The 26,127-nt window shown below is 53.2% G+C and overlaps 1 protein-coding gene across 1 annotated transcript in view; it reads right to left on the bottom strand.

Annotated features, from left to right (window-relative positions):
• The window catches only part of MLPH (melanophilin), a 47,812-nt gene that overhangs the window by 12,224 nt on the left and 9,461 nt on the right, over nucleotides 1–26,127 (bottom strand). Inside the window, exons 2-5 of the mRNA XM_064287384.1 lie at nucleotides 19,206–19,427; nucleotides 18,712–18,824; nucleotides 13,573–13,676; nucleotides 13,128–13,247 (exon numbers count right to left, since the gene is read on the bottom strand). Of these exons, the coding sequence (XP_064143454.1) occupies nucleotides 13,128–13,247; nucleotides 13,573–13,676; nucleotides 18,712–18,824; nucleotides 19,206–19,427 (559 nt within the window). The remainder of the gene's footprint in view (nucleotides 1–13,127; nucleotides 13,248–13,572; nucleotides 13,677–18,711; nucleotides 18,825–19,205; nucleotides 19,428–26,127) is intronic.

Here is a 26,127-nt window from a genome sequence, read left to right on the forward strand (position 1 = left end):
CCCATGAGCTGGGGTTGACGCGACAGCAACTGGTTCTGGCCCCACCAAATTGGGTCCCCGTGCCCTTTCGTTTGGCTCCCAGCTCTGGAACGAAGGTGCTTAACCAAGATGGCGGCCTGGATGTTTAAATCTCGCCAGCTGGAGGCTAGCAGGGGTGTTAATGACTCATTTCTCCGGGTTCTCTCTGCTCTCTCCTGGGGTGAAGCTGGAAGCGCACCATGGCTAGGTGGCCTCATCTGCACAGAAATGTGACGTCCCCCTAGGGCTCTGGGTCCTGCCTTGAACTTGCACAATAGCCACAGCATCCGCACCCGCCTCGCATCACTCGTCTCCACCTGCCACGCACCTGGTGGAGCTGCCCGAGCGGTGCCCAGAGGAACACCGTCTCTGTGACTTCGGAAAACTGTGGATGAAGTCGTGAGGCCATCATGGGGATGTCTTTTAAGACACAATGGGAGGCACCCTTCATACCGAATCCCTTCTTGAGTTTAGGGCCGGAAACGTCTGCCACCTGGGATGAACTTGTCTCTCCTCTCAGAGGGGATACATCTATCCCAGGACAGGCAGATGCCAGGCTTTGGACGAGACCTGTTCCTAGCTGTGTCTTCAAGCTGAATTTGTAGGTAAGTTCAAACAGATGACTCGTATGAGTCGGAATCGACTCGACGGCACTGGGTGTTTGGTGGGTTTGAAACAGGTGCATACGGTTCTTATTTAACCTTGGAAACTCTATGGCGCAGTTCTACTCTGTCCTACAGGGCCACTATGAGTCAGAACCGACTCAACGGCACTGGGTTTGGTTTTTCTGTTTGGTACTTTTGTGGGAAACCCTGGTGGCGTAGTGGTTAGGTGCTATGGCTGCTAACTAAGAGGTCGGCGGTTTGAATCCACCAGGCGCTCCTTGGAAACTCTATGGGGCAGTTCTAGTCTGTCCTGTTGGGTTGCTACGAGTCGGAATCGACTCGACGGCACTGGGTTTGGTTTTGGTTTTGGTACTTCAGTCAGTCTGAGTTGACTCAACAGCAGTGGGCACTTTAGCGGAGCCCTGGTGGTGCAGGGGTTAGGAGCTTGGCTGCTAACCAAAAGGTCGGCAGTTCCAATCCACCAGCTGCTCCCTGGAAACCCTATGGGGCAGCTCTACTCTGTCCTACAGGGTCGCTGTGAGTCGGAATGGTAGTGTTATGACTATCATTTTGGTACTTTAGTGCAAGAAAAGGCTCTAAGTCTTCCAGTGATTTCAAAACTGCAGGCCCAGCAAGTGGAGGCGATTGTGATGAAGACTTTGTTGTGAGTGGGGGTTGGCGTAGTCGTTTCCCAGGGCGAGTCCTAGCTGTCCGTGAGTTGGACGTTCGTAACCTGGGGACTGCACTGCCTGTATCTCCCTCTCCTCTGGCTAGTAAGAAATTTAGGGGTCTCTGGTGGCACAATGGTTAAGTGGGTGGCTGCTAGCCAAAAAGTTGGTGGTTCAAACCCACCCAGAGGCTCCACGGGAGAAAAGACCCAGTGATCTACTCCCATAAAGACTTCAGGCTAGGAAACCCTACGGGGCAGTTCTACCCTGTCACATGGGGTTGCTACGAGTTGGAATCGACTCGACAGCACCCAACAATAAAAAAACAGTAGGAAACTCAGACCTAAACTTGGTACTGGCCTCTGGTGAGCATTTTAGTCTGTACTATAGCTATTTCTCCGCTTCTTGAACAGAGTTTTCAATTTTTGTCCTGACTTTTTGTTAAATGGGATTATAGCTGTAATTGGAGCTGGGGCACGAACGGGGCCTGGAAGGAGGGGGACTAAACGAGTGTTTAGCACCTGTGAGGTGCCGGTGCGCCTCCTTTAATCCAGCCTCTAATTATCCTTATTGCAGTCTCTGGGTGGTGCAAATGCTTAATGTACTTGGCTGCTAGCTGAAAGGGTGAAGGTTTGAGTCTACTCAGACGGGTCTCAGAAGAAAGGCTTGGCGATCTCTTTCTGAAAAGTCAGGCACTGAAGACCCTCGGGAGCACAGGTCTACTCTGACACACACGGGGTCACCATGAGTTGCGGTTGACTCAATGGCAACTGGCTAGTCCCAGCCCTAGGCCTGAAGGGGCAAGAGAGGGCGCTTTCCTAGAACCTGGGGACAGAAGCAGCCTGCCTGGCAGTGCTGCAGCGCGGATGCTGGGGGATAAACGTCCCCGCTCCCTGTCTACCATTGGTCGGTGTTCCCTGGTGGTGAAAGCCAGAGAAGAAGGGACCTGTTGGTGCAGTCCCTACACCCCTACCCTGTGGACTTCTGAGCCTCCGGCAGGCCCCTGCGGCGGCTGGGCTTGTCCCTTTGCCTGCATCTCTGCCCTTTCTAATGCCTGGAAAGGAACCCTGCCAACGCAATGGCGATCCTCTCCCGTAAGGATTTCAACAGTAAGAAACTTAGAGCTAAACTTAGCTTTCGCCTCTGGCTACTGAGTGAAAGGTGGGCGGCTCTGCAGGAGAAGAGGCCTGGGGACCTACTTCTGAAGGGTCACAGATACTCAGTTCTACTCGGACACACATGGCGTTGCTCTAAGTTGCAATGGACTTGGTGGGACACAACAACCACACCTGGAAGGAGGCCCTGGGTGGTGCAAACAGTTAACACACTCAGCTGCCAACCAAAAGGTTGGAAGTTGGAGTCCACCCAGAGGTGCTTCAGAAGACAGGCCTGGTGACCTACATCTGAGAAACCAGGCATTAAAAACCCTGTGGAGCACAGTCCAGCTCTGTTGTGTGGGTCACCATGAGTCGGAACTGACTCAATGGCACCTGGTATATTGGTCATCACCCTTATTTTATGGGTGGGGAAATGTCACTCAGTAAGAGGCAGGGTGGGCCTTGGATGGGGTCGGCTCCAGTGGCTATGCCCTGTCCACACCCCGGCCAACTATTCATGAAACAGCTGTTTGTCAAGTTCCCATGCGGGCTCGTGCTGTGGCTGGTCATGTAAAGACGGCTTTGTGGGTGTGCAGGGGAGAGATTCCATTCAGTTGGCAGCGTTACCTCTGGGCTGGCAGGAGACCAACGGCGATTTTGCCTGCCTGGGAACACGCGTGGTAAGTGAAGGGAGTTGTGTGTAGTGGGCTGAAATGGTGCCCCTGAGGAGGCATGTCCGCGTCCCAACCCCGGCACCTGCGAATGTGAGCTCATTTGGAAAGGAAGTCTTTGCAGATGTAATGAGGTTTAGGATCCGGGGATGAGATCAACCTGGATTTAGGGTGGACCCCAAATCCAGTGACTCGTGTCCTTATGAAAGAAAGGAGAGGGGGTTGCGGCACAGAGATGGGGAAGAAGGGCATGCAGAGACAGAAGCAGAGATTGGGGCTCCGTGTCTCCAAGCCAAGGAACCCCACGGCTTGCTGGCAGCTCTCAGAAGCTAGAAGAGAGACCTGGAACCCATTCTGCCTCGGAGCCTCAGAAGGAACTCACCCGATGACCCTTGATTTTGGACTTCTGGCCTGCCTTTCCTCAGCTTCCCGTGGGCTGTTCAAACTCAGCACTGCCATGGGACTCCCACCTGGGTGGAAGGCTGCTCCATTGTTCAAAGCTTGCTCAGGCCAAATTCTGTGGAATCAGCCTGGTTTCCCTCTTTCTTCCCCTCCCCCACCCCACGTACCCATCCTGCTGGCTTTCCCTTCCAAAGGCATCCAAGCTCTGCCCCTTGCCACACACTTCCTCTCCAGGTCCATCCCTCCACCATCTCTTGCCCAGGTATCACAACAGCCCTGTAACTAGTCTCCCTGCCTCCACCGTCCACCCAGTCTGTTCCCAGCGGAATAGCCAGAGGGAGCCTCGTAACCAGCAGCCGCCAGCCAGAGAGCAGCGCTGCCCTGCTCAGAACCTCATCTCTGGAGGGGGGCCCAGCTCTAACACGGCCGGGAGGCTCTGCGCAGCCTGGACGGCCATTACGGCTGCACTCATCCTCCATTCCCCCACCCCACCTGGCCTCACCCTGCCTCCCACCTGCCGTTCCTACCTGGGGACCTTAGAGAGTCACTGGAGAGCACCTTCCTGCCCCTCTTCCACATCCTGGTGAAGGCTCATGAGCACCCCAGTTAAGACTGCACCCCCCTTTCCCATCCTCCCCTGACCTCTGCAGCCCCGAGGGCCCTGACCCTATCAGCCCCCAGGACGTGCCTTAATCGGAAGCCCTGCTAGAAGGCAGCCACGTGGGCAGTGTCTGCTGAATCTTCTGATATTGCAGATTCAGACCTCGACTTAATAAGACAATCAGGGAAGACAGAAAGTGTGTGTGTTCATTTGCTTGTTTCCTCGTGCACTCATTCATTCACTCTGGATTTTGGCAGCTGGCCTCTGACCCCACAAAGTAGACTTTTATAAGTGTGGGGTGAGGGCCCCATGGGACTGCCACCCTGAGAATTTCGCCACCTCCCACTCCTCCCTTCCGGAAGGGGTGAGTCACCCCGCTGGCACTGGAGTGCTGAGTGGAAAGACACCAGGAAACCACCCACAGGTGCCTTCTGCCAGCATCAACCTCTCCCCTGACCCCAGCTCTTCTGCCAGCCCGGGTTACTGCCCACAATCATTGAATTTCCTATTTGAAGGGAACCTATTAAGACAGGCGAGGAGGCGGCACTGCTGGGTCTCCCAGAGTGAGCACACTGGCTAATGGGATTGGGATCGAGCGGGAGTGGATGCTCAGCTACCACAGCCAGCTTTCTGGAGGAAGCTCAACGATCGAAGTCTGCAGAGGCCACGGTGGCTGGAAGGAGCTGCTGTGACTCTGGCCTGTTGAGTCTCCTGGTCTGATAGGAGCACAGCTTTCTCCCAGTGTAAGTGGGATGAGACACCATGGAGCCCCCCCAAGAAACAGGAGCCCAGGGCTGCCCATCAGGCGGGACCCCATGGGGCTCCTGAGAGGGGCAGACGGTTGGAACTTCTTCTGAAAGCAAGGACCATTTCTACTTTGTAAGTGAATAAGTGCACACACACTCATGCACACACAGACACACATGCACACAGGCACATATACACTCTTACACACACAGACACACACATAGGCACACACACACAGACACACATGCACACACACAGTCACACGTATACACACACACAGACACACATGCACACGGGCACATACAGAAACACACACAATCACACATGCACATTGGCACATGCACAAACACGCACACACTCATGCACACACAGGCACACCCACATGCACACCCACGTGCACACCCACACCCTGACCTTAGATCAAGGGTTTTTGTTGCACTTTTTTTTTCCCCTGTAAAGTGACCCCACGTGCTGATTTTGGTTCACAGACGATGCAGGCGGAGACCCCATGCTGCTTCAGTGGACGGACCCCAGGACCCCCACCCAGAAGCTGCAGGACTGAGTGGGGGCCTCTGGAGTGTCTGGGCTGGACTCTCATCCCTCAGAAGGCTTCACGCTGGCCACCCTGATTCTCTCCCCTGTGCTCAGCCCACAGACGCACAGCTTGGGACACGGCGCATGAGGGCAGCCTGGCTGGCACGGTGACCCCGTGGGGGCATGCGGTGCACAAATGTCCTGCTCTCTAGCATGTTCATGAGCCCAAAAGATGAGCTGTGGAGCCTTGAGCAACTCCTCCTGAACGCCCATGTCAGCAGCCTGGCCTCCTTTACCAGGGCTGCAGGCCTCTCTCCTGCCCGTTCAAAGATCTGCAGCAGAGGGAGGGAAACAGTGACCAGAGGAGCCAGCAGAGCTGGACACAGTACCCTCCTCTGAGCAAGCACCCAGCTCCCGGAATGCAGGAGCACAGCTCAGGCCACCACCATGTATCACCTGGAAAGCTCACTCTGACACTTGATTTCTAACCCCAAGCATTTTGGACACCAAGCCAAAGCTGGGGGTAGTACTGGGGTGTTGGGCTGGAGAGGTGACAGGTCCAGCAAGTCAAGGAAGCTACACCCCAAAGGTGTGACAGTGTCGTTACTGATGGGCACTGCTGTCTCTCCCCACATGGATTAGCCCAGGAAGGCTGAACTAGCCTGGCCATGAGGGTCAAAGTAAAAGTCATTAGCTACTAAGAGCTTTGGGCCTTGAGGGGGACAGGTGGCATGCCAGGTGACAACCCAAAGTGGCCAAAAGTGTGACATCCTCGTCCCTTGAGTCATCAGACACTTGAGTCACCCAGTACCTATTAGCTCCCAGACTGAGACGTGAGAAAATCAATTCTTTCTCCACTTTCTCCCTAGCCCAGCCGAGGCCTCTTGCCTAACATTACCTCATTTACGGCTCCCCTCGTTTTAAAAGCCGGAAATGGTACCGTCAGAGTGAAGATGCTCTGACATTGTGCGGCAGGTAATTAATTTGATCTCAATAGCACTGAGGGCTTCAAGTGGGCAGATCTGCCCAGAGAAGAAGAATATGAACTAAGACGTGTACACACGAGGGCTAAGTTGGGTGAGGGATTGGGGCCGCTGCCGGTAATTGGGGGCACCTCTGGCCACAGAGGTAGCAGTCAGTCCCTTCGGGAGAGGCTGCTCAGCAGACAGCCTTTGTCCCCCTGAGAGCACAGTTTGCGTCACATGTGGCCACCACTTCAGTGGTGGGAAAGGAGTGTCCTGACTTGACCAGTGTCCTTGTCAAATGTCACACAGGAGCGAAGAAGAAAGATGAGTGTCCTACAATGACCAGTGGGGGAGTGTTCATTCCGGTCCCGGGAGGGAAACAGAGGAGCCCAGTGGGGTGTAGAAGGCTGGGCTGCATGTGGGGTGGGCAGGGAGGTGGCAGGGGGCTAGGGGGCCAGCAAAGCTCTGAGCTGAGACAGTAGCACGGTGGATCCATGCTGCTTTCTCACCAGCCCTTGGCCACATCCAGGACCATGTGGTGGTGGGGTCCCAGGACAGCAAGGACATGACAAATTCAACAAAACCCTGGCTTTCCACCGACATTGAGGGCCATTGGACCCCCTTTCAGATAACCCCAGGGAGCACCTGCTTCTCTGGTTCTTGAGAGCAATCTCACCAGGGCTGCCTTTACTCTTGTCCCTTAGCCAGGAGCAGCAGCTGATGGGGCTGCATATCCGTATGCACGGACGAGGGTCTGTGGCTTGATGACACGGGGCCGTGTGGGCTCAGTTGTGAGGGCCGTCCCGCTACTTCAATATGTAGGGCGTAAAACCAGGTGTGGACTCCTCACACTTCAGACACTATGCCAAAATTTACCAATAACAAATGCAGCAGGAACAGAGGTGATGGATTAGAACGAGCAGCAGCAGCTGGTAAAGCTTTCACGTGGACGTGGAATCAGCGTCTGCACCCCGACCTGCCTCTGAACTGGCCATCGACTGCCCTGGGCTGGCTCTAGGGGGTGAGGGGCGACCGGGCCTGCTCCCTGCTCTATCTCAGCTCCAGGGGAGCTTCATCGTACCAAGTGCTGTGTTGTGGGCTTTTGGTGTGAACAATCATTTGGGTAAAGCCTTCCTGATCAGTCCTCATCCAGAAAGCCGTTACCATGAACACAGGCAAAAGCAGACAACAGATAACGGGCAATCACAAAGGCTGGCCACAAGAAAACAGCACTTCCCGGAGCTCTCCACCCGCCTAGGGCATGTCTGTGAGAGCTGGGTTAGAAACACGGTTCTCAGGGATGAGCGTCTGGGTGGTGCAGATGGTTGACATGCTCATCGGCTAACCAAAAGGTTGTCGGTTTGAATCCAGCCAACCCCATGTGTGTCAGAGCAGAACTGCGCTCCACAGGGTTTTCAGTGGCTGATTTTTCAGAAGGAGATCACCAGGCCTTTCTTCTGAGGCATCTCTGGGTGGACTCGAACCTCCAACCTTTCAGTTAGTAGGTGAGTGCATTAACTGCTTGCTTGCACTACCCAGGGGCTCTGTGCTAAAAAGGGCTCTTTTTAAAAGAACTGTGACTACACCATGGACTGCCAGAAGGATGAACACATCTGTCATGGAAGAAGTACAGCCAGAACGCTGCTTAGAAGCGAGTATGACGAGAGTACATCTCACATACTGTGGACATGTTGTCAGGAGGGACCAGCCCCTGGAGAAGGACATCATGCTTGGTAAGGTAGAGGGTCAGCGGAAAAGAGGAAGGCCCCCAGTGAGGTGGACTGACACAGTGGCTGCCAAGATGGGCTCAAGCACAACGATTGTGAGGATGGCGCAGGACCGGGCAGGGTTTGTTCTGTTGTACGTAGGGTCACTGTGAGTCGGAACCAACCGGAAGGTACCTGCAACAATAAAAGTCTGGTGCTTGGAACACCACTCCTTGGGGCTCAGGGCGAAGGGGTATTGAGGTTGGAAGAGCCTGTGCCTGACTCCTTCCCTATACGTGAAAAAGCCTTTGCCTAGCTCTCCTGCCCCGGAGCCCCTGGTGGCTGGGGACTCCCCCTGCCGGAGGCCTCCAGGGTGGGCAGTCTAGTAATTTCCCGATTCAGCCCAGGCCTTGGAGAATAGTTGTCCGTAGCCCGGGGCGGCAGAGAGCCCAAGCTCTGCTCCAGGTCCCTGAGGGCACAGCAGGGGTGGGGGCTCTGGGGCAGACAGGGCTTCCCTGAAGAGCAGCACTTGTGCAGCTAGGGGGAGCCCTGGGCCTCTCTGAGCCTGGCTGGTCTGTTGGTCCCTCCTTTAGTATGGTGAACGGCAACAACCACAGCCACATGCCATCCATCTCCAGGCTGCTTCCAGGCCTTTCCAGAACGTGCTCAACCTTTGGCTCACTTGGTTCGTTTTACGTGCATGTGCCTGAGAGCCTGGAGCCTGGCTGGCCTAGGGGTGCTGAGGAGACGCTCCCCAGATGCGCCCCTGCCCTCCCCCCAAATCTTCCAGGAGGGTCCCCAGATCCTGAAAGTGTCCCCAAGACCCACCTCGGCGGGGCTGCGGTTCAGGATTCTCCCTCAGAGCAACCCACGTACCCTCCTCTGGATTTGTCAGCTGCAACCCCAGCTGGCTTCCCAACCCCACGGCTTCATGGATAGGAGCCCAGGGGGATCAGACATGATGGCCTCACATAGACAGTACCACCTCCCCCCCCACAGTGAAACTTGCTTGCTCTGTCTTAAACCACTCATCTGCAAATGTGGCCGTCCTGTAAATGAGTGAGGGGACATAGGAACTGTAGGACACCTGTGGTGAACAATGTCATAGGCCAACCTCTGCAATGTGAGTCTTCACCGAGTTAACAGGGTTTAAGTATCCTCAGTGGGATTTCTTTTAAACTATGTAAAGCCTGCCAATCACATAAAACGACTGGTGAAATACTTTCCTCTTCTTGTAAAAGACATAATGCTTGACTGAGTATAAACACACATTTTGATGACATCTCATGTCTCCATTAAGGGTTGTTGCTGTGTGCTGTCAGGTCAATTCTGACTCACGGCTACCCCATGCGACAGAGCAGGACTGTCCCACAGGGTTTCCTGGGCTGTAATCTTTATGGGAGCAGATCACCAGGTCTTTCTCCTCTGGCCATCAAATTGATTCTTTCTCATGGTGACCTCAAGTGACAGAGTAGAACTACCCCAAAGGATTTCCTAGGATGCAATCTTTATGGGAGCAGATGGCCAGGTCTTTTCTCCTGTGGAGCCACTGGGTGGTTTGAACTGCCAACCTTTTGGTTAGCAACTGACTGCTTAACCATTGCGCCACCAGGGCTCTTTCTCCATTAAGTAGCCTTGTGCAGTGAATAAGGAAGACCGAAGAAGAACTGATGCCTTTGAATTATGATGTTGGTAAAGAATATTGAATGTACCATGGACTGCCAGAAGAACGAACACGTCTGTCTTGGAAGACGTACAACCAGAATGCTCCTTAGAAGTGAGGATGGTGAGACTTTGTCTCACACACTTTGGACGTGTTGTCAGGAGGGACCAGGCCCTGGAGAAGGACGTCATGCTTGGTAAAGCAGAGGGCCAGTGAAAGAGAGGAAGACCCTCAACGAGATGGACTGACACAGTGGCTGTAACAATGCGCTCAGACATAGCAATGATTGTGAGGATGGTGCAGGACAGGGCAGTGTTTCCTTCTGTTGTGCAGAGGGTTGCTATGAGTGGGAACCGACTCGAAGGCAGCTAACAAGCCCTGAAAACTTTCATTTCTCTCAGATGACTTGGTGTTGGGGTGAAAGGCACCCCTTGAACAAAGGACAGGATTGGATTTTTCTGCGGCACTGTTACCTGACTCTCAGACGGAGTCTGGCTTCTCCATTTCGCATGGTGGGTGGCCATCCTATGGGCTCTGACGGAGTCCTCATCCGAGGTGTCCACATCAGCCAGGTACTGGGGCAAGAGCTGGTCTCTCCTGTTGGTGCCTTGGGAGCAAGGGCAGGTTTGAATTACCTGGATGTGAAAGCTGAAAGCCAATGGATCCAATGAAGGGAAATGAGAGATCAAGGGAAAGGAGGGCCTGGGTGGAGACTCACATAGCACCAGGGGGCAGAGGGGTACAAGGAAGAGCGTCAGGGTCCACACTCACACACAAGGCATCTGCCAAGGATACAGATATTTCTGTACTTGACACACGGTCATATCAGTGCCGTGAATCCTGCCAACAGCCCAAATGAACTGAGCCTTGTGCGTTTTCTGTTTCCCTTGAGAACCCACCCAGCCTGCCCTTCCTGAGAGACCACATAGAGCAGAGATGGAGATTAGCAGCTGCACCCTACACCAGCCAGCCCTGCTGTCCTGCCAACCATGTGAGGAGCCCAGCCGAGATCAGCCGTTGTTGTTAGCTGCAGATGAGACCCTGGTCCTGGCCAACAACTCAGTCTCAGCCTTGTGAGAACACCAGGCAGAGGACTAGCTGGACCATGGCCACACTCCTGACCCACGGAAACAGTGAGCTAACAAACTCTTTTAAGCTTTGTGACCATTTGTTATGCAGCCATAGAAGCTGGTGCCACCATCTCATCCTGTCGTACAATCACGGGATGAGGTAGGCATTGTTAACCCCTTTTTGCAACGAGGAAACCGAGGCACAGTAGGTGAAGTCATGTGAGCACATGGCATGCCCTGTTTCACTAAATCTCAGTCCCCGTAGACTGTAGGAGGTGACATTAAGAAAGAGGCTACACCGCGAGTGAACCCTAACACGCTGCTTTCTTATCACGTCGACTGGAGACGCTCCCAATTTAAGAGATGCTGACGGAGCCCTGGTGGCTCAGTGGTTAAGAGCTCAGCTGCTAACCGAAAGGTCGGCAGTTCAAATCCACCAGCCACTCCTTTGAAACCCTGTGGGGCAGCTCTACTCTGTCCTATAGGGTTGTTATGAGTCAGAATCGACTCGACGGCAGTGGGTTTGGGTTTTTTCAGTCTGGGTATGTGAAACCATGTCTTAGAATCAAGGAAATAGGGCAGTTAATTAATGGGCAAATTGAGGCTTCAACCTCAGAACTGCCCAGTTCCCAGGCTCTGTCTCAGCTTTATCCAGCCTCTCTCACTCACCTCTCCCACCATCCTCACCTCTCCGCTCCCCCGCCCCAAATTGTCAGGTGACTGGGGATCACGGGAGGAACTGAAAGTCTGTGCAAGCCCCGGCCCTGTGGCTTGGTCAATGTGCACCCGTTTATTCCGGCGCCCCCATGTGTGTCAGAGTAGAACTGCGCTCATAATGTTTTCAACGGCTGATTTTTTGGAAGTTGATTGCCAGGTCTTTCTTCCAAGGTGCCTCTGGGTGGACTCCAACCTCCACTCTTTCAGTTAGCAGCTGAGCACTTTAACCGTTTGCACCACCCAGGGACTCCATTATTTAGGGGGAAGTAAAGGCCCACCTCTCCCCGCCCCAAAGCCTCCAGGATCCCATTCACTGCGAGACATCAGGAGGCTCTGTCTCTGCAATACAGTGAAAACGCAGAAGCGGAAACCCGACTGGTTTCCTTACAGACGGTGTCTTCACGAGGTTCCCCCGAATGCTGGGCCACCGTGCTGCGGTTAAGCAGAAACATGTTTGTGGGGCGGCTGTGCCTCCTCTCTGGTCACATCTGTGCCTGCACCAATCGGGCCCCCAACTCCTGAAGCCCAGAGTACATACCCACAGGGCACAGGAAAAGACGGCAATTTGTTGGGGGAGCCTGCAGATTTCATTATGAAGCAAAGCCGGCTGACAACAAGATTAACCTGAGCAGACTGAGGCGTCAGCCCTTAAAGGCCGTCTGACGAAGGGCCGGGCAGGGGTGACGTTCGAGGATGCCCATCTGCCAGCAGCCTGCACCAGGCCGGGTGGGAGGGCACCCAGACAGGGCCTGTGCCCCGGCTTTTGGGGCAGCTCAGCTGGAGCTGCCTCGTCTGGGGTTGAGGTGGTCAGCTGGGTGGCCGATGGCCCTATTCCTCTCAGAGAACCAGCTCAGCATCCTCCCTAGCAGCTGGGAGGCTCTGAGCACCCAGCCTTGGGAGACAGGGTGTCGGTGGCATTTTCCATGGCTGCACAGCATGTTGAAGGAGGGGCTACTTTAAGTCAGTCTGTGGTGGCTAACACGCTCTCTGCTAACCAAAATGTAGGAGGTTCCACTCCGCCCGGAAGCGCCTTGGAAGAAAGGCCTGGTGATCTAGTTCCAAAAGGTCACAGCCATTGAAAACTGTGGAGCACCGTTCTGCTCTGACACACACGGGGCTGCCAGGAGTTGGAGTCGGCTCCACGACAAGTGTTTTTTTTGTGTCTTCATAAGCTGGGGTGAAGGGGCAGGTTTCCTGGTGTCCCCTCCCCATGCACAGTGGATCGGGGGGACCCCGGCCAAGGCACCCACCGGCTGTGGCAGCTTCCCCCAGGGCTGCCCCACAGGTGTCTCCAGGTGGGTAGAGCTCAGCGAAGGAGTGTCGTCTGGCGGTCGAGGGGCCGTCTCTCTGCTCTTCAGGACGGGGCTGGGACCCGGGGGCCCCCCTGTCAGCCTCTACTGCCACAGTGTCCTGCAAGGTGGTCTCGTCTGCACCTGGGTCATCTGTGAGGGGCTGAGCACAGGGCTCCATCAGCCTCAGAAGGTCTACCGGGGTGGCAGCTCCTTGGGATGCAGGACTTTCAAGTCAAAACCCACCCACCTTTCCCGGCCCACCGTGCCCTAGAGCTTGGCCATCAGACACTGCTCTTCTGCACTGCTGCCCCCACCTGGCATTGGGCACCTGTCCCTCATGTTATGGGGGGCAGACACGGCAGCCTACTGACCTGTGGGCCGTCCACAGCTGTGAGGACAGAGGACAGGTGCAGGGCATGATGTCGGGACTGGGTGAAGTCATCTGAGTCGTCCTCCAGGTTCAGGTTGTGGATGGCAAGGAGGCGCTTCTTCTGAGCAGGCGCAGGCGCAGACGCAGGAGGATGGGTCAGTATCAATTAACTGAGGGACAGACACACTGCCCACACATGGCCCAGGGCCCACCTGGCTGGGGTCCCCGCTGGCTTCCCAGCAGGCTGTGCCCACCCACACCGTTCATTGGATTTCTTATGCTAAATCTCTGCAGTGCTCCGTGATCTCAGAGGCTGTCTTGGGGGGAGAGGAGGCTCTTTGTGCTCAGCTCCATCAGTGGAGGCCTCAGGAACATTTACAGTTCAGGAAGTCAGAGCCTTAGGGGCTCAAGGCTCAGGCAGGTGGGGTGGCTGGGGCAGGACTTACTTTGCTGCCGCCAGACTGGGGCTTGCCTGCTGCATCCACATCTTCGTCCTCATCTGTCTGCTCACTGTCTCCACCATTCTCACCAGGGGTCTGCTCAGGCCCATCTATGACAGACACCAGGCAGACTCCACCAGGGAGAGCCAAGAACAACCTGTCTGTCCGTCCGTCCGTCCATCCATCCATCCGTCCATCCATCCATCCATCCATCCACGCACCCATCCATCCATCCATCCATCCATCCATCCATCCATCCATCCATCCATCCATCCATCCATCCATCCATCCATCCATCCATCCATCCATCCAGAGAGGATGATCCAGTAAGCAAGGTAAGCATAGGCTTACTTGTGCTCACTTACTAATCTGTAGTGAAATTGTTCAAGCACGAGAAACTGTGCCTACTGGGTCACCTGCTCCTGTCAGGGATTGTAAATTTGGAAAAGAGGCTCTGATTCTGTAGGGAGGTACTGTGGGGTTGGTAGAGAGACAGATGTCAGCCACCCCTAGAAACAGAATCTTTGATGTGGTGAAAAAATGTGAAATTGTTCACTAAAAGAAGATCTGGTAAGCAAGGTGAGCACTGTGCTTACCTTGCCTATTGGATCATCTGCCCCTGCATTCACCCGCCCACTGAGAAACATCCAGACAAAGACTGCCTGCCGACAACCTGTCCAAGCATCAGTTAGAAGTGGTCTGAACTACAGCATAAAACTTGCAGTTTCCATCACCAAAACAATGCTTGAAAAATCAAAGTGTTGACATGGAGTCTCTGGGGGGTGCAAACGGTTAACACACTTGGCTGCTAACTGAGAGGCCGGAGGTTCTAGTCCACCCAGAGGCACCTCGGAAGAAAGGCCTGGTGATCTACTTCCAAAAAAGCAGCCACTGGAAACCCTATGGAGCACAGTTCTACTCTGACACCCATGGGGTCTCCATGAGTTGGAGTCGACTCAATGGCAGCTGGTTTGACGTGGGGCAGCGATTTCTTGACCACTCGTGATAGAGCGTGAAAACACAGACCAGCCCATTTGCAGCATAAAGGACTTACTCTGCACGCCTGGCAAGCTATGCACCTGGGCAGGTAAATCTATGAGGAAAGAAAAGGCAATGAGAACAAAGATGTTTCCAGAAGGGCCGCATGCCTGACAAGGGGCTAGTTTCCTTCCTTTTCATGCCATTGGGACTGGTTTCCTGGGACCAGTGGTCCCATTATGGAGAGCTTCAGGAAACACACACCCACTCCTCTTCCAGCTCCTCTTGAGAGGTTCAGTGGGGAAAGACCCCTGAGCCCACCAACTGGACAAGGTCTGCATCAGGCCCTGGCAGGGCCAGGTTTCAAAACATTAACTTTACTAATTTAATTTTTAGTTTGATTTTTTTTTTTTTTTAAAGGCACAGCTTTCCCTGTTTTACTGTGACCGAATTGTGTCTCCTGCAAAGAAAGGTGGAAGTCCTAACCCTCCTACCTGATATGACCCTGTTTGGAAACAGGGTTTTTTTTTTGTTGTTGTTATGTTAATAAGGTCGTACCTGAGTACCCTGGGCTCTGAACCTAATCCCTTCTGCACAGGGTCTTGTAAAAAGAGCAGAAGAGACACAGGCACACACAGGAAAGACAGACGCCACACGAGGATCTGCTACAAGCAAAGGAGTGCCCGGGATCGCGGCAGACACCAGAAGCTAGGAGAGAGGCCGCAGAAGCAATCGATGTGGCCAGGGTCGTGATTTGGACTTTCAGCCTCCAGACCCATGAGAAAATAAACTGCTGTTCTTTAAAGCCACCGACTCGTGGTTGTTTGTAATGGCAGACCTCGAAGCTAAGCTACCTTCCTTCGTGTGACATACAGGCAGTTCCTGGTTTACGAAAGTCCAACTGAGCACGACCGTAGTTAGGAAACAAGCCTGTAAAGCCTATTCTATTAAAAATTCAAAGTACATACAGTGGTTCCTAACAGCAAACAGGAGCTACCTTGTGACACACATGGAAACGTTGTTATTACCGTATCATTATGTTAAAGACGTTTTAGTGTACCGGAAGTGTTTCTTTAATGTTTTTTTATGCACAGAAAGGTACATTATATACTGTACATTAAAACAAACATTGACTAATGGACATTAGATATGAACTGTACCTAACTGTTCTGACTTATCTGCATATTCAACTTAAAGACAGATTCAGGAACAGAACTCCTTTGTAATCTGGGGACTGTCTGTATTCACAGGAACCACAAGGGAAAATGCAGCCCTGGGGCGTCCCTCCTGGGTGGGAACTGAGCCCTTCAGCTGGGGCAGGAGGGAGACCTTCAGCTGGGGTGGGAGTGAGACCTTCTTCAGCTGGGGCCAGGAGGGAGACCTTCAGCTGGGGTGGGAGTGAGACCTTCTTCAGCTGGGGCCAGGAGGGAGACCTTCAGCTGGGGTGGGGAGTGAGACCTTCAGCTGGGGCGGGAGTGAGACCTTCAGCTGGGGTGGGAGTGAGACCTTCTTCAGCTGGGGCCAGGAGGGAGACCTTCAGCTGGGGTGGGGAGTGAGACCTTCAGCTGGGGCGGGAGTGAGACCTTCAGCTGGGCCAGGAGTCAGGCCTTCAGCTGGGGCCAGGAGCAGCAGTTGAAACTCAGGAAGGAGAAATAGCACTGTCTGCTGCCCCACAGCGCCACCTCCTGGCAAACTGGAAAGTGGCGGGTTTGGGGCTGTGTTGACTTCCTAGCTCTGGGCCTGGCTGTGACCTTTCACAAAACACAGACTTCTAGGTGCACCCCAAAGACCAGAGGAAACCAGTTGCCATCAAGTGGACTCATGGCAACCCCATGTGTGTCAGAGTAGAACTGTGCTCCATAGGGTTCTTTTTGGCTGATTTTTGGAAGTAGATTTCTAGGCCTTTCTTTTGAGGGTCCTCTAGGTGGGCTCCTCTAATCTTTTGGTCAGAGCCAAATGTGTTAACTGTTTGCACCACCCACGTTCTCCGAAGCCCCACTCCCATTTCTAGAGTCTTCCAGGTGAGGTACCGGTACTTGAGCATTTGAGAACCCCTCAGGGGTCCTCAGATCCATTGTGGTTCTCCAGGGAGTGGACCACCTTTGGAGTTGGCCTTCCTCACGCTCCATGATGTTTCTGCCCCTGGGCCCTGGTGCGGGGGCTGGATGGAGCTCTCTGCTGGGGGAAGAGGGTTTGTTCTAGGGAGACCCCTAGGCTAGCTCCTGGCTGGCTGGGTGGGGTATGTGGACATGGTGATCTGTGGTGGGCACACTCCAGCCCAGGACAGAGATGACAACCACCAAGAAGCCCTGGGGGTGTCACTGTAGAGGGAGGAGGTGGGCAGGAACCCCCCAAGAATATGGTGATGGCACCTGGCCATGTCATCAGGGTACTTCCCACCCTGTCTGTCGTCTCAGGGATCTGCTGCTCCGTAGAGGGGAGGATGCTTCCGTGGTCTCTGCTCTAAATTAAATGATGAGCCATGGTGCCTCAGAAATACCTGCACCAGGCCCCTGAGATCAGGAATGTTCTGAGAGGGTCTGTCCACCTGTTGCTCCTCTTCTACGTTATGCATTGGATTGTGTTCCCCAGAAAATATATGGGGAAGTCCTAACCCCTGATACCTGTGAATGTGACCTTGGTTGGAAACAGGGTCTGTGAAGATGCTATCGGTTAAGTGAACTGGAAGTCATGACGGAGCAGGGTGGGTCCAGTGTGGCTGGTGTCCTTAATAAAAGAGGAGAAGTGATGCAGAGACAAGCACAGAGAGAAGACAGCCACGTGAAGATGGAGGCAGGGACGGGAGTGATGCTGCCACAAGCCAAGGAATGCAAGGGCTGCCAGCAATCTCCAGAGGCTGGGAGAGAGGTGTGGGGCAGATCCTGCCTCAGAGCCTCAGGGGAAATCAACACGGCCAACACCCTGATTCTGACTCCCAGCCTCCAGACTGTGAGTTTATGTGAGACCATAAACTTCTCTTCTTGTAAGACCTCTGTTTGAGGTGCTTTGTTACGGCAGTCCCAGCAAACAAAGATGCTACACAAACCTGAGGCTTTCGGGGCAAACACAAATGTGGTGCCTTCCCGGGGGGCTGGAGGAGACTCTGGGTTGGGGCATGATGAGGACCCCCAATCCAAGAAGCCCATGTCTGCTCTGGACATGCCTGAGGATGCTGGATCCAGGTGCCATTTAATGGCCCCGGGGACTCCAGAGGGAGAGACCTAAGACCCCAAGACCCCAACCTGGCCTGTGGGGCTGTGCAGCTGAGTGCTCACTGGGCTGAACTGAAGAAGTCCGAGTTCAGGTGACAGTGGTGGGGCCCTGCTGCCCCATAAGCACTGCTTAGTGATCTCAACCCAAGTTCATTGCCCCCCCCACGAAATGTTCTCCCCAATACCTTAAAGGAAGACACATTCAGAGTAAACTTTTTGCAGCTGTAAAGACCAGCCTGGATGTCAAGTCCATCAAGAAGTAAATACTTGCATTCAAAACATTAAAAAACCCATGACTGCATTGCAATAGATTTCCCTAGGTCTTTACAATCCTTGGTGCAGTTAAGGCACTTGGCTGCTAACCAAAAGTTTGGAGGTTTCAGTTCACCTAGAAGCACCTCGGAAGAAAGGCCTGGCAATCTACTTCCAAAAAATCAGCCACTGAAAACCCTATGGAGCCCATCTCTGCTCTGGCACACGTGGGGTCATCATGAGGTCGGACTGACTCAACGGCAACTGGTTTGGGTTTTGGTTCTGAATCCTTAGAACCCTGTGGAATGTTTCCTGAAAACTGAGCTTCCGGGTCTCAATCAGATGCCTCGGGAAGAAGGGTCTGGAGACCATGCAGCACCGACAAGCACCCTGGCGACCCGGCTAGCAGCCGAGTTTGAGAACCTTGGCTACGAGTCCTCCGTGTGCTCTGAAAGCTCCAGAAAAAACATGACTTCAGTAGTGGGGAAGTCAGCATCACGTGGGACTTCTGAGGAGGCCAGGCCAGCGGGATGCAGAGGTTTGCACCTCCTACGAGAAGCAGCTAACCCCACAGAAGACTCCAGGAAGCGAATGCGCAGAGAGACGCGCACAGGTTCAGAGGAATCCGCATCCTGAAGCCTGAGGACCCACTTGGGGACAAGAGGAACACGGTCAGGTCCTGCCTCTCACCCTTCAGCCTTACCTCCAGCCTGCAGCCTCCAAGACAGGGACCGGACCACCTTGGCACTCCCGAACCGCTTGAAGCGGGCCCGTACATGCTTGTAGTACCACTCCAGCGAGCCAACCTTCACAACCCTGCAGACACAGACCAGGCAATGTCCACGTGGCACGACCAGTGTGCAGCCGCCACATGCGTGCACTGCCTGCCCTCACTGCCCAGCCTCACTGGGGACCTCGTCAGCCCAGAGACCTTGGGGCCATCTGACATGGGGGACACACCAACCCAGAGCCCATGGAGCCATCCAACTCAGGGAATGAGCCAGCTCAGAGCCCACAGGGCTGTCTGACCTGGGAAACAAGCAGCCCAGAGCCCCCGGGGCCATCTGACCCAGGAGATGAGCTAGCTCAGAGCCCATGGGGCTATCCTATGTGGGGGACAAGTAGCCCAGAGCCCACGGGGCCATCTGACCCAGGGGATGTGCAGCTCACGGGGTTGTCAGACCTGAGGCCACTCACCGGGCCAGGTGGCAGGGGTCACACAGCCAGCCCTGCTCCCTGGGGTGGGCGCTGCCACAGCCCTTACAGGTGAAGAGGTGGCAGTCTAGGCACTGCCTCCTGCTGTTCACCAGGAGCCGGTAGGGCTGCAGGCAGTGCGCACAGTGGGTCTCGTTCAGGTGGGCAGAGTCCGACAGCAGCTCCCTCTTGGAGCTTTCCTTCTTAATCTTGCCCTTCAAGCCCCTGAGGGAAATGTCAGAAAGAGGAAATATACTGGATGCCTTGTTTTTGCAACAGGCTTTAAACTCAAACACAGAGACACACAGACACAGACAGACAGGCACAGAAGCATAGACACACAGACATGGACACAAACATACACACAGAGGCACATATTCATGCACACACATACAGACACACAGGAGACACACAGACACACAGAGACATACAGATACACACACAGACATACCCATAGACAGACACAGGCATGCACAGAGACACAAACAGACACACATACACACACACGCAGACACACACAGATACACACAGAAATACAGACAGACACACACACACAGAGATGGACAGACAGACACACATCCTGAAACTCTCTCACATGCAGAAATGTGGACTGGAAGTTGGACAAAGGCACCCACAGCAGCCCTTACCATTTCCAGCAGCACCCCACCCCCATTCTCCCTGGGGGAAGACCGAAGGTTGAGTTCAAACATGTGCACTTTGTGTTTTGGAGTGGAAGCACATTTTCCCATGGAAATGATGTACTGAAACACTTCGGTGATCTTGTGCTTACTTGGTTTTCCAGGCAGCACCTCCGCGACCTCCACTCACTGCTGAGGGGGCCACAAACCACAAAGACTCAGAGCACGGGGGGTGGGGCGGCCCCACCACTGCCCACACAGCCCCATGGAACCCACATATAAGGGGAGGAGGCTCAACGGAGCCCTGAACTCTAAGTTCACGTTCTCTTCCCCGCTGGATGCCTGACCGCTGAGCCCAAACGCTGAGACTGTGCTCAGTGGAGCCACACCGTCAGTACCCAGTGTCCAATCTCCGTTGGTGGTGTGGGGGTGGTGGCCCAGGGAACCCAGCAGCCCTGGAGGTGTGGTCTGGTCAGGCCACATGGCTCTCTGGAACCTCCCGTTGCCTAGTCTAATGGGGAGTTTCCTTGGGTGTGTGGTCTGCATCCGGTACAGGTGGACTTTCTGGCAAGGCTCATAGGCTTTTGCTCACTCTGGATCCTGCAGCTGGCTCCTGTTTTTCTGACCTCTGGTTTTCGGGACTTGAGCTAGCAGCTTACCTCCCATCTTGCCTGCTGATTTTAGGATTCGTCAATCTTCACAGCCTGTGAGCAAGAGCCCTGCTGTCTGACCTGCTGATCATGGGTTCACCAGCCCCTGTGGCTATGTAAATCAGGAGAAGCCTCTATCCTGACCCAAGGACTTGGAATGTTCCAGCCTCTAAAATTGTGTGAGCCATTTCCTTGACATAATTCTTTCTCTCTCTATATATTTATTCACTTTACTGGTTTTGGTTCTCTATAGAACCCAGCCTAAAACACAGGAGTTAGTCAGAGCAGCAGAGAAGATTCAGGGAATGAGGGGTGAGGGGAGGAAGAAAGGATGGATTACTCAATAAGGAAGGTACACATGGGCTTAATTGTGCTTACTGACTAATCTGTAGTGCACAATTTCGGTGAAACCCATGTGAAATTGTGCACTGCACATAGTAAATAAACACAATCAAGCCCATGCACACCTTGCTTACTGCAAGCCAATGGGTATCTCGCTTACTGGTTAATCCACCCCTGGGAGGAAGGGGTAGATGCCAACGTCCATAAGGCTTGGTCGGTCACACCCCCTCTGCCAGGGCTGAGTTGACTGCTCTCAGTTAATGACAATATCAGGCTGGCACCCTGTTGTAAAAGTTGTGAAGCTTCACCAAGACTTGCATTTGGAAGGCAAATCATTATACCTCCCTGGAGTCCCTGGATGGTGGAAATGATTGAGCTCTCATCTGTTAACTGGAAGGTTGGAGGTTAGAGTCTACCCAGAGGTACCTCGGAAGGGAGGTCTGGTGATGTACAGTCATCGAGAACCCTACGGAGCAGTTCTACTCTGACACACGTGGGGTCTCCATGTGCAGTGTGACAGGTCACTTTTGTGTGGCCTTTCTAGCCATGGTCTTGTCTAGCCATGGTCTTGTAACTCTCAACAAAGGGATTGGGTGGGACTGTGCAAATACGGTAATTGTGCCCCTTCAAAGGGATTGGTCAGTTTTGCCATTCCACTGGGCTTGAGACGAGGCATCCCAGAGGTGGGAAGAGAGAAGAGCCCACCACCACCAAGGAAGAATAGCAAGGGGCCAGTAGGTTCTTTAGACCTGGGATCCCTGCGCTCAGAAATTCCTGGAACCAGCAGAGAGAGAGAGAGAGATAACACTGAAGGCAAAGAGCCAGCAGCCGAAACCCAGTGGCAGGAGACAGTGCGGTGGGTTTTCTGACACACAGAGAGAGAAAGCTGAGCGCCTTTGGGAAGAGGCCTGGGGCCAGGGAGAGGCGTGCCTGCAAGCATCGCTGGGAAGAGTCCGTCCTGATGGAAGAGCTGTATCCTGAGTGTTCTTAAGCCTGAATTGTAACTGTTACTTCCTCAATAAACCCCATAATTGTGAGTATGGTCTGTGAGTTTTTTGTGGCCATTACAATGAATTATGGAACGCAGTGGAGTGTGCCGTGGGAGGGATGGCTGGTGTCACAATTGGTAAAGATGGCCAAGACAGGAGGCATGGCCGACCTCCCTCTCATAGGAGTTAGCCTTGGGCTGTTGATCTTGGTTCTCCTTCCCCCTTGTAAAGTTAGAGGAGGTCAGACATTGACCCCATGCTGTTTTTACACCGTGAGTCAGAGTAGACTCCACAGTACTGGTTAGAGGGGAACTCAGGGTCCTGAAGGTAAAGCCAGATATTTCTTACCAAGCCATTCCAGGACTTTCCCAGCAGTGGGTGAAACTGCTTGGCCAGTTTCCAGAGCAAGAATTACCCAGCACCCGGAAGTCCCAGGAAAACCACAGCTCTCCTAGACCAGCAGGTGTTTAGTGATCTGGCTTCCTGGTGAGCGAGCCAAGGTGAGCTGCTGGGAAACCTGCCCCACGTAGTGAATGCATTCATTTTGTTCTGGGTTTCAGACAACGTCTGCCAAACATAATACTTTTAGATGAGATGAAATGAATCCATTCTGACAAAAGTTAGGTCCTGAGACACCAGGTGCTTTGGTCCCCTGAGAACATGGTTCCTGTCACGGATGCCTGGAGCACGGCGGAGGGAGAAGGCAATGGGGTGGTCCTAGGGGCCTCTGAGGGAGGACTTGTGGTTTCCAGTGGCCTTGGCTGAACTTCACTGACTTCCCTCCCTGCGACTTTCATAAGAAGACCTACGAAGTCAGAGGAAAAAAGGAAACCCTGGGCACAGCTTTGAAAACAAACAAAAAAAGGGGGCCAATGAGTTGTCAGAATCTAGGGCGAGTCCTGTAGTCCACAACAGACATAAAGCTGCATCGACAAGATAAAGCCTTGCCTCAGACAGAACTGCACGGAATACCTGGCTTCAGGTAGGAGGGGTTCGTCTCTTCCATTCTCTCCCTGGCTGTGTCTGCACCAACCAGGAGACCTGGCAGCCACCCTCACTGGGCAGGATGGCCCAGCCTGTCTACCCTGAGTGTCCCCTCATTTTCTGTCCAGGCAGAGCTGTGCCCTGGGGCCCCCACAGCAGGAAGGACTCATGGACATATACTGCATCCTGGGGGTGAGGTCCCTTAAACACAGCCAGGAATGGTGCTGGTGGTGACTGGAGGTGGATTGTTTCCAGGTGCAGGATTTGGGAGAAAGAATCATTACACCGTGCGCCAGGTCCTTTACAATGTAACCCCCCTTCTTCATGGTTGGGGAGAGATGGGGACCCCGCCCTGGTTCAGCAGAGGAGCACCAGATGGGTGCCGAGCTGCTGGCTTCCGTTGGGAGGGGTGGAGGCAGACCAGTACACACACCTGCTTATAGCAAGGGCTGGGTCAGACCTGAGGCCTCCCCAGTACAGGCGCATCTGCTGGCAGAAACCCAGCCTGCAGGTACATGTTAAAAGTCTCATTATGCTGAAGATACAGGAGTAAGACACCTCTGAGTGTGATTTACTATCGGAAACAGAAAAAGAGCTGAAGCAAGTCAGCTTGGTGTGCTAACTGGGGCATGAGAAGGTACAGTCTCACCAGCGAGAAGCAGGAGACAGAAGAGGAAGCAAGGCTGAGATGGGAAGACCACAGCTCTGTTGACTGAGGAGGGAAAGAGCAGGCTAAAATCAAGTTTTAAAAAGCAAAGATGTCACTTTGATGACAAAGGTAAGCCTGACCCAAGCCGCAGTCTTTTCGATTATCTCATAAGCATGCAAACCTGGACAATGAAAACGGAAGACCAAAGAAGTTGATGCATTCTGAATTGTGATGTTGGCAAAGAATACTGAATATACTGTGGACTGTCAAAAAGAATGAACAAATCAATCTTAGAAGAAATACAACCAGAACGTTCTTTACAAGTGAGGGTGGCAACTTTGACTTGCTTGCTTTGGATGTGTCATCAGGAAAGAACAATGGCCAGAAAATGACATCATGTTGGTAAAGCAGAGGGTCAGCAAAAACGAGGGAAACCTTGCATGCGACGGATTGAGACAACAGTCACAGCAATGGACTCAGACATACCAACAATTGTGAAGACGGCGCAGGACCGGGCAGCGTTTCACTCTGTTATACGTAAAGTCGCCATGAATCAGACCTGACTAGACAGCAACTAACAACATCGCAAAGACAAAACGATTGTTATAATAACGCAATGACAGTATTTGCCTTCTTTGCTGTGTTGATGTTTGTGCTGATAGTGTAAATGCAACGGTGGGTAAAAGTGTTAGGGCCGCAACCCGAATCAAGGCTGGGACACCAAAGTGCACTAGCATCTTTCCTGGCAAAAGAAAAGAAGGACGGAAGGGAAGGGATGGAAAGACAGAGAAAAAACGGGGAAGGGAAGACAAGCCATTTCGGTTAAGAACATCCTTGAAGACACAGTAAAAATGCTGACTCTTGTTGAACCCTGAGCCTCGTACACACCCTTTTACTCTCCTGTGTGATGACCTGGGGTCCGGACGTGAAGCTCTTCACCTGTATCTTGAAGTACAAAGGATGCCTCGGTGAAAGGAATTGGGTGTTGGAGTTGCGAGCTGAACCAGACACTTTTTCCAAGAAGCACCATTTTCACCTGAAAATACATCTGAGAGACAAATGTCTTTGACTTGGATGTTTGGCAGACATTCTCCAATGTGAACGAAGTGAGCCGGTCCCTCCAAGGAAAACAAGTGACAGCATTTGTGGCGATGACACAATTCAAACTTTCAAGCACCGAGTAGAATTTCGGAAAACTTATACCCGCCGCTGTGAGCTCCACAGCTTCCCGAGACTTACAGATTTCTGACGAGGTCGGAGGTGATGTTAACGAAGGCGATTTTTTCATTGTGGATAATGAAGTGTGTCAGTATTTGGGAAACCTGCACAGCTCCACAAACCAGGCTTTTCCAAGCGACCGACATCACAGAATCACGCCTGGCTAAGAAATCCCCTCCAAGGGTAGTGACACACCGGTGGGCCTCAGTGCAGCCATGTGCAAAGGTCGTGGACGCGGGGTCAGATTCCACATTGCGACCGGCCTTTGAGACACCATCAGTTGTCGGGTTTTCATGCAGCACCCAAAACAGTCTCGAGTATTTGAAATGTCTTTTAAAGTGTTGTCGTTGTTAGTTGCCGTTGAGTTGCTTCCGGCTCATGGCGACCACATGTATTAAAAGTAGAACTGTCCCTTAGGGTTTTCTTGGCTGTAATGTTAACATAAAGGAGCCCTGGTGGTGCAGTGGTTAAGCGCTTGGCTGTGAACCGAAAGGTCAGTGGTTTGAACCCACCAGCCACTCTGCTGGAAAAAGATGTGGCAGTCTGCTTCCATAAGGATTACAGCCTTGGAAACACTATGGGGCCGTTCTACTCTGTCCTGTAGGGTCACTACGAGTTGGAATTGACTCGATGGCAATCGGCTTAATCTTAACAAAAGCAAATCACCAGGCCTTTCCTTCTCAGTGCTGCTAGGTGCGTTCAAACTGCCAACCTTTAGGTTAGCAGTTGAGGGCAAACCATTTGCGCCCCCCCCAGGGACCTTTTCCAGCTTCTAGACACCACTTGTGTTCCTTGGCTCATGGCCCCTTCCTCTCCCTTCAAAGCCAGCAATGGTGGGCTGAGTCCTTCTTACCCTGGGTCACTCAGACTCCTATGCTTTTCTGCCTCCTCTCCCACTTAGTGGACGTTGTGATTGGAGTGGACCCCCGCCAGAAACCCCGGGCAAACTCCCCACGTCAGTGCCAGCTGACTAGCAACCTTATTCTACCTGCAGTCTTTGTTCCCCTCTGCCATGTGACTAACACATCCTTGGGGTCTGGGTGTTAGTGTGCGGACATCTTTTTCTCGGGGGGGCGTCCATTATTCTGTCTACCAGGCAGCAACATCTCCAGAGTCCTGAGGGGTAATTGTGAGAGCTCAAGAGTTTACTGCCAGCTGAGTGGAGCAGAAAGATGATTAAATACCGAGTACACCACCCCATGCCGTTCCTGAGAAGACAATTTACTTGAAGGTATGCTCCAGGTGACTGAGAGATGAATCCCAACGATGACCCTAAGAATGGAAATTAGAACCCTCAGAATGGGGTGCTTATCGACTAAAAGGACCAATGAGTCCCAGAATTAAGGGACAAAATGATTGAAAGTATGGCAACCAAACAAAACAGACCCAAAACCCAAACCAAAGTACTGCCATCGAGTTGATTCCGACTCATAGCAACCCTACAGGACAGAGTAG

The sequence above is a fragment of the Loxodonta africana genome, chromosome 6 (genome assembly GCF_030014295.1).
Source record: "Loxodonta africana isolate mLoxAfr1 chromosome 6, mLoxAfr1.hap2, whole genome shotgun sequence".
Taxonomy (NCBI): Eukaryota; Metazoa; Chordata; class Mammalia; order Proboscidea; family Elephantidae; genus Loxodonta; species Loxodonta africana.